The sequence below is a fragment of the Mustela nigripes genome, chromosome 2, assembly GCF_022355385.1.
Source record: "Mustela nigripes isolate SB6536 chromosome 2, MUSNIG.SB6536, whole genome shotgun sequence".
NCBI lineage: Eukaryota > Metazoa > Chordata > Mammalia > Carnivora > Mustelidae > Mustela > Mustela nigripes.
In genome coordinates this window covers 12,058,207-12,066,948 of record NC_081558.1, presented here as the reverse complement: position 1 = coordinate 12,066,948, position 8,742 = coordinate 12,058,207, and the positions used below count along the sequence as shown (strand labels likewise).

Genomic DNA, 8,742 nt, shown 5'->3' with positions numbered 1-8,742 from the left:
TCGTGTGTTTGAACCTGTGCCCAGCATTTTGTTTGGTGCTTAGTTGTGATTTTCATTCCAGCATGGCCATACCGTGCTCATTTCTGGAGCTGAAGGCCAGAGAAGTTAAGAAACAACCTAGTTTGCACTGCACCTCAGTAGCAGGGCCAAGACTGGAATAGTGCCCTGTGCCCAGTCTGCTCCCTCTGGCGGTCCTCCAGGGCACCGCCCCTCCTCTCCGCCCTGACGCGCAAGGGCCTCAGCCCTCCCCGTAGTACACGGCTCCGCCCTTTTGAATTCTACAAGATTCCATCTCCCCGGCCTGCTTCTCCCAGCCAATCATCGCGGGCTTGGGATAACGGGAGGCGGGGCTCCCACGAGATGGGCAGCACCATCAGTCTCTAATATGAGGATGGGCTGGGATAGACAGCGCTCTCCTCCAATAGGAGTAAAGCCAGATTCCTACGCGAGCCAATGGGGCCGGGAGGTGGGGTTCGGTTGTGTTAGAAGGGGCCCGGGGGATTGTCGCCGCTATCCCGGCGTCGGACGTGTAGGACAGCTGCGTGAGTCCTCCGGTGCTGTGTTCGCTGCTGCCATGAGCTATACAGGTGGGCCCGCCGGGTAGGGGTCGGGCTTCGGGTGGGGAGGGACAGGGACATGCCAGAGCCGCACCGTGCTCGCCCGCATCTCCCCCGGGGCCTGGACGATGCCCTCTCTGCGGTCACAAAATGGCGCCGCGGGTCCGTCGCCTCAGGTTCGCTCCGCTCATGCCTTGGCTCCTCAGTTCTTTGTGCTCGGGCCCTCGCGTCCCGGCTCCCGGCCGCCCGAGGTCTTGGCCTCTGACGCTTGTGTCCGAGGGCCCCGGCCTGAGCGCGTGCGTTCTCTGAGCCCACCACCTCCGCCCTAGGTCGGGTCTGCTCGGACCTCGGAACCGCAGGTCGCCCTTCCTCAGGCCTTACCCCTTCAGATCGGGCAGCGGGCTGGGCTGCCTTCGCCATTGCCACAACCTCCCCCGCGCCGTTTCCCTGCAAAATGCCGCAGCTACCCACCCCCAACCCCTTCGCCTGCCCCAGGCTGGGAGAGGCGCCAGGCCCCGGGGTGATGAGCGGGGGAACCTTGGGCCCAAGGGGCTGGGGGGCTACGCCTGAGCCTTTGAGGAAGGACCGGCTTTTTCATTAATTCATTCGCCATCTGTCAGAGTCTCCGCGTCAGGTGCTGAACGAGCGCTGGGAAATTGACAGGAAATTCTCGAGCAGCTAATGGGCGGACCTTAACACGAAAACCAATGAATGTAGGATTCGCTCCCCGGGGGCCCAGGCCGCCGAGGGGCTTGCTCGTTTGCGGGGGTGGGGTGGGGGGGGTGGTTGGGATCAAGGTAGAGAGGTGACATTTGAACAGACCTGAATGGAGTGAGGCAGATAAGGGTGTCGGGCCCAGGGTGCCATTGGCATAAAGGCCCATGAACAGAAACCGCCTGGCTTTTTAGATCAGCTGGCGAGGCCAGTGGGATCTGAGCAAAGCGGGGAGGGTGGATGTTGAGATCGGAGAGGGGACCCTGGGCTATGCTTGGACGGTTGTGAATTATCCCTGGAGGAGTTTGAAAGGCTGCCTGGGTTTGCCTTGGCAGTAACACACGAAGCTTCTCAGCCGGGAGCCATAAACTGGGCCTCCCCCTGTGACGCGGGTATTAGGCTCGAGCAAGTATGGTTGCTGGGTAACCTACGTTCTACTTGGAATGTTCAGGACTGACAATGGAACTGGAGCCTCTGGGGCTGTTCCATACACTATTTTATGTTAGCCTCAGCAAAGAAGTAGTGCCAGGCGTCCCACCTCTGGCCCCCAGGTGAGGAGCTTGGCAAGAACCCTAGCTTTTCCAGCAACCATCCCTTAGCTCAGTGGTTCTCAATCAGGGGTGGTTCTGCCCTCCTGCCCCTTCCGCCAATTCATTTGGCACTGTTTGCAGATGTTTCTGGTTGTCACATCTGAGAGTGGAGTTGCTACCGTCATCCAGTGGATAGAGGCCAGGAATGCTGCTAAACGTCCTATAATGCACAGGGTGTCTCCCACCACCATAAATCATCTAGCCAGGAATATCAGTAGTGCCAAGGTTGGTCAGCCTTGCCCAGGCCTTTCTGTAGCTTTCCTGGTTCAGGAGAAGAGTCAGCAGGGTTGTTGCTGACATCTCTGGAATTGAGGTGTAATCTTTTCACCAAGTCTTGGTTTTTAGGGGCAGGACTGCTGAGGAAAAAAGAAAAACAAAACAAAATGAATGATTGGATGCTCTGGAGTAGCTTAATAATGGCGCATTTGAATTTATAACAAGGAGACTGTCTTTGAGAGAGTTGGAGAAGTCGCTAATGACCAGGTCTGAATTTCAACTCCAGATCTTGTAGGCTTTACATCTTGGCTCACTGAGGGAGCCAAGATAATGAGATAATGATTACTTTTTCCTTGATCTTGATCAACTAAAAACAACAGCGGTTTTATAATGTGAGTCTTTCCCTTTTAAGAAGCATACCACTGAAGTTAAAAAACTGCTTAAGTCCCGTTTCAAGGAATTAATGTGCCTTTAAGGAGGAGTTCTGGAGACCTTGAAGTAGATGCTACCATTATTAACAAGCATAGGAGGTGATTAAAGTAACTTACCTTTTTGATAACTTGTCCAGCTTTTGAACCTAATTACTTTACGTGTACCTGGAAAAGGGGGCTCCATCTCTGGCACTGAGGAGAAGGATGGGAGCAATGGAAAAATAGGACAGAAGAATCCAAAATCAGGCCTTCAAACACTGCCAAACCTTTTATAAAAAGATTGCTTTCACCAAGTTTGTGTTGGGAGTGTGCAAGGGGTTTAGCTGTGTGGTTCTGGCTTGGGATCTCTGAGGTTACATTTTGGATATCCATCCAAAATGACTTCAGGGACTGTAGTCATCTGAAGGCTTGATGGGGGCTAAAGCATCCACCTCCAAGATTACTCAAACTCACATGGCTGGTGGGTTGATGCTAGCTGTTGTCTCCTCACCATGTGGGCCTCTCCACAGGCCTGTTTGAAGGTCCTTACAGCATGGTAGCTGTTTGCCCTCAGAGCGAACGATCTAAAACAGAGCAAGGCAGAAACTATCGAAAGTCCTACTCAGGGGCGCCTGGGTGGCTCAGTGGATTAAGCCTCTGCCTTCGGCTCAGGTCATGTTTTAGGTCCTGGGATTGAGCCCTGAATCAGGCTGCTTCCCCCTCTCTCTCCTCTTGCCTCTCTGCCTACTTGTAATCTCTCTCTCTGTGTCAAATAAATAAAATCTTTTTTTTTTTTTTAATTAAGAAAAAAGTCCTACTGAGTCATTTCTGCAATCTTACTGTTTACACTGGCTACCTCTATTAGTTGGGAAGGGACAGCAGCTTATAATTAAATAAAGCAAGAATAAGTAGAGGCCATCTTGGAGGCTGGTTACCCCCAGACGGTAGAGGCTGGAGTCAACGTAATCTTGTTCCAGTTGTCTTCTAGTTTATATCACTTTGTCATTTCTTCAAAGAATCCCCTTTCAAAAAAAAAAAGGAAAAGAATAAAATGGAGAAGCTCTGTGTATTTTTGAATGAAGAAGGTATCACAGTCTGACCTAGAGGGAGGGAGGGGTTATGATGCATAATTACCATAAATCCATGGTCTGACCATTAGCTTTCTAGGGCCAAACATTTATTTTTTCACCCAGAGCTGTTCAGGGTAAATCAAACCAAGAAGAGAAGGATTTATGAGCCAGATAAGAATTTATTCGTAAATGAAGCATAACAAGAATGTCCTACTCTGAAGACAGTATTGGGCAATAAAATGTGGACATGGGGAGGACAGAAGTAGAGTAGAGGTTGCCATTGACCTCTGAAGGCTTGGTGGATTGTCTTTCCCTTTTTCCGGGGGAAGAACAAGGTCCCCACTCCCTTGAATAGACATAGATTCTTGGCTCTGCAGCTTTCATACTGTGTTCCAATTAGTAGTCCTGTCAGGGCGTGGTGGTTCCTGCCGCACCTGCTGTGTGTATAAACCATGTTACCTGAAGTCTGGAACCATTTCACTGGTGGCTTTATTGCTGAACAAACAGGTTTCAGGAAGCCAGTTAAGCAAACATTGTGGAGAAGGTAGGTGTAAGGTACTAATTTTTACACTGTGGGGCTTCCTCTCAAGTGAACCATCCAGAACGTGCTTTCACTGTTTCTTGTGGACATTGTTTAGGATATATGCATCTTGGGAAGGTCCTGGGTCCCTGGAGGGAATCTATTATAATGTGCTGTTCTTAATTAGTGAAGGTAAAAATGGTTACCTTGGATACTTCGCCTTTCTCCTTCCCTAGCACCAAGTCTCAATTCCCTCCTCTGGGAAGTAAAGATAAAGTGTGGGTCCACTGATCTTTACTTGAAAGCTGGGAGCTGGGTATATTTTGGAATCCTAGCGTGAGAGGAGGACATTCCACAACACCCCCACTGGGGTGTGAGGAGCATCCTATAATTAAATGCATTATTTCTGTACTAGGTTGGGTAAAGAAAAATTATAATTGTCCTCATAAGTCAGTTTTGTCCCACAGTGAGTGTTGGCACCACATTTGAGGAGAACACTTGGTTTTCAGATCTTTTTGGACTTGGGAACTGCAGGGTAAGGGATCTTGGCCCTGTCCTCTTTTGGCTGTGATGAGGATGAAATAAAATAATGCAGATAAGGCTCTTAGCACCCTGCGGGGGAAACACTTGTTAAATGTTGGCTTCTGTTGTGATCTTCTTTGTTGCTATGGTCCTAAAAGAAGAGCTAGAGAGACTACCAACATGTGAATGCCTACTCCTGGGAAGGCGCTTGGTGTATGCTTTTGTTGATTTTCCCAAAAAAAAAAAAAAAAAGAGCTATTAAAGGTACTGGCTTTAATTTTTAGATCATGAATTGGCTCTGATGAGAATAGGCAAATATTGCCTCTTGGGTATCCATCACAGTTTCAGTGCTAAGGGTAAATCATTTTAAAATAATGTTTGTAAATGTAGTTTTAAAGATAGTACCAGGATTCATCATTTAAGAACAATAGTTTCTGATAGAGGTTCAAGTTTTCCTTATTTAGTACTAATTCATCTTAAGTTGAGAAATAGTTTGAGGGAAACCTGGCTCAGTTGGATGAGTGTCTGTCTTCGGCTCAGGTCATGATTCCCAGGTCCAGGGATAGAGCCCCAAGTCAGGCTCCTTGCTCAGCAGGGAGTCTGCTTCTCCCCCTGCTTGTACACACACACATTCTCTCTTTCTCAAAAAATAAAATCTTAAAAAAAAAAGTTGAGAAAGTAAGAAATAATATGCATACTATATGACATTTGTTCGGTAAAAACATGCTTACCTCAAGTAATTTAATTGCATATACACATTTTTTATGGGAAAACTAGAAAATACAAAGCAATTTCTGTTTCAGAACGGGGGGAAGGGAAGAGCTAATATTTGCCTTAACATTGTTCAGAACCAACACCCATCCTTGTTTGAATTGGAGGCGGCTCACCTTTCAGTCACTTGATATAAGTATTTTCCTCTTTTTTTTTTTTTTAAGATTTTATTTATTTATTTGACAGAGAGAAATCACAAGTAGACGGAGAGGCAGGCAGAGAGAGAGGAGGAAGCAGGCTCCCCGCTGAGCAGAGAGCCCGATGCGGGACTCGATCCCAGGACCCTGAGATCCTGACCTGAGCTGAAGGCAGCGGCTTAACCCACTGAGCCACCCAGGCGCCCCGTATTTTCCTCTTTTAACTGAATAATTTGGGCACTCATTTATCGAAACTGAATACTGGTTTAAATTGTTAGAACATTTTTCTCCAGTGCTTCTAGTGTAGCAAGTTAAATATAGCCTGTCTTTTCATTGGCTAATATATCCTGGAGGTATAATTAAAGTGTTGAGAAGCTAGATATTTTGGAGGCTTTCCATTAAGAGGAGGACCTGTCAGCCAGTCTACACTGAAGGGTAGTTTTAGGTCACCTCCATGTGGCTTGTTTTGGAAAATTAACCACACCATGTTTATATTTAGGCTTTGTCCAGGGATCTGAAACCACTTTGCAGTCAACGTACTCAGACACAAGCGCTCAGCCCACCTGTGATTATGGTAAGTGTGGGCCCCTGGGAACCAAAGGGTGAGAGCTTTGCCTTCTAGTGGCAGAGCAACCTCATGTCTCCTGGGTTGCCTTTGACTCTGCTCTCACTGTCTTGCTTGTCCTGGTGCAGTCTTGTGTAAAACGGTGTGGTGGGCTCTTAGAATAGCTAGTGCTTCTGTTGGAAGCAGTAATGGGAAAGATGTGTGCTTTGAGCAGGCTGGAGTTCTTGGAGCTGTAAATGATTGGTCCCTTTGACCCTGTAACATGTTGTTGAAGTGCATATGGTCTGTGACAAAGGTCTGGCTTCACAAAATCCCCTTGAGAGCCTAGGAAGGAGAGTCGCCAATCAAAGTCCAAAGGATTGGTCTGAGCAGAAACCTAGCCATCAGTTTAGCTTCGGGGTAGCATGTGGGATGTGTTTGTTAGAGAAGCTGCCTGTCTGAGTCTAGCAGGGATTTTAGAGACAGACCATCTCAAGCCAGCGGGCTCCTCACATGGGATTGAAGGAAAGTGTCGATCACTTTCTTAGTCATGATCAAACACACTAAATCTCTAATTCAGAAGTAGCCACTCGGGCACCTGGGTGGCTCAGTTGGTTAAGCGACTGCCTTTGGCTCGGGTCATAATCTTGGAGTCCTGGGATCAAGTCCCGAGTCGGGCTCCCTGCTTGGTGGGGAGTCTGCTTCTCCCTCTCCCTCTGCCCCTCCAGTTAGCATACAGTTGCTAACTGCCAATAAATGCTGGTCCACCTGTGGTCTGTGACCACAGATGTCTGTGAGAAGGAGCCCTCTTTGGAATTAATAAGGGTAATGCTTTGCATGCTGAGATGGGTAGATTGTTGCACTATTAGGGTCTGGGGAGGGACTGAGCCTACACTGTGACACTACCTCAAGAGTCACTAAATAGGGGCACCTGGGTGGCTCAGTGGGTTAAAGCCTCTGCCTTCAGCTCAGGTCACGATCTCAGGGTCCTGGAATCGAGCCCCACATTGGGCTCTCTGCTCAGCAGGGAGCCTGCTTCCCCCTCTCTCTCTGCCTGCCTCTCTGCCTACTTGTGATCTCTGTCTGTCAAATAAATAACATCTTTAAAAAAAAAAAAAAAGAGTTACTGAATAAATGGACATAAACTCCCTCAAGTATTAGCTGCTAGTCCAGAGGGAGGAGGAGACTTAAAGTGTTAAAAATTGAGTAAGGAGGTATCAGATATTTCCGAACAGAGGAGAAACTTGGTATATATGGCTTCCCTATCTTGCCCTGTCTGCCTCACCCCATTTAATCAAGCAGTAGTCCCAGATTGCACAGCTTATTTGAATTCTTTTCCCTCTGGTTTACATAGTCTCAGTACGGGCATTTTGGCAGATACACCATTTGCATATCTTTTCTTCCGGTCTGTGACCTAGTCTTTTGTCAGTAGTGTCTTTCAAAGAACACAAGTTCTTCATTTTGATGAAGTCCTGTTTATCATTCTTCTCTTTAATAGATGGTGATTTGGGTGTTGCGCCTAAGAAATTTTTGCCGAGGGGTGCCTGGGTGGCTCACTAGGTTAAGTGTCTGCCTTTGGCTCCAGGCAAGATCCTAAGGTACTGGGATCAACCCCCCATGTTGGGCTCCCTGCTCAGCGGGGAGCCTGCTTCTCCCTCTCCCTTTGCGGCTACCCCGGCTTGTGTGCGTGCGTGCACGTTCTCTCTCTGTGTCTGTCTCTCAGATAAATAAAATCTTAGAAAGGAAGGGAAGGAGGGAGGGAGGAAGGAAGGAAGGAAGGAATTTTTGCCTAACTCAGGTGCCCAAGATTGTCTTCTGAGTTTTCTTTTAGGTACTTTCTAGTTTTATATTTTCCATCTGTTCTGTGATCTATTTTTAGTTAGTATTTCTACAAGGCATACATTATAGGTCAAGATTCTTTTTTAATTTTGTTGAAAATCTATCAAACCTCTATGTGTCGGTGTTTCTGGACTCTAATTCTGTTCTGGTCATCTGCATATCTGAATTTCCTCCAGTACCAGTCCGTCTTGATTACTATATAATGAGTCATTAAATCAGTTAATTCAGGTCCTCCAGATTTATTCTTTTTCCAGAATTGACTTGTATATTTTAGTTCTTTTCTTTTTGCCTATAAATCTCAGAATCAGTTTGTCGATTTCTGTAAGAATTCCTGCTGAGATTTTGAGTCGAAGGCCTCAAATCTATAGATTCGTTTGGGAGAATTAACCTGCTAATGATATAAGTCTTCCGATCCATGAATAAAGTGTCATTTGATTTAATTAGATCTTTGATTTCTTTCATTAGTGTTTTGTAGTTTTCAAAACACAGATCTTGCACATAGTTTGTTATAGTTGCATCTACGTATTTCATATTTTTAGTTCCAAGGTAAATGATATTTTTTTTAAGACTTCAGTTTTTAGTTGTTTATTGCTGATTTGTAGAAATTGGGTTGATTTTCATATATAGACCTTGTAATAAACCTTGCCAAGCTCACTTATTTTTGTAACTCTTACAGATTTTTTTTACATAGTCAATCGTGAAAGAATAAAGACCGTTTTATATTCTGGCTTAAATTGTAAAAGCAGTATAACAATATTTTAAATAACATTTTGGAAGACAGTCAACTGCAATCCCGCCATATTAATACTAATGTCAGCATTCCTGTTCTAAGTAGTTGAATATAGGAGGATA

General features: G+C 46.3%; 1 protein-coding gene across 4 annotated transcripts in view; it reads left to right on the top strand.

The window, feature by feature from the left end:
* Positions 1-475: 475 nt before the first annotated feature.
* Positions 476-8,742, top strand: part of AKAP8L (A-kinase anchoring protein 8 like) — a 29,008-nt gene continuing 20,741 nt past the window's right edge. For all 4 annotated transcript variants that reach the window (XM_059389266.1, XM_059389265.1, XM_059389267.1 and 1 more), the window contains exons 1-2: positions 476-587; positions 6,007-6,081. In XM_059389266.1, the coding sequence (XP_059245249.1) occupies positions 575-587; positions 6,007-6,081 (88 nt within the window). In that variant the 5' untranslated portion in view covers positions 476-574. The remainder of the gene's footprint in view (positions 588-6,006; positions 6,082-8,742) is intronic.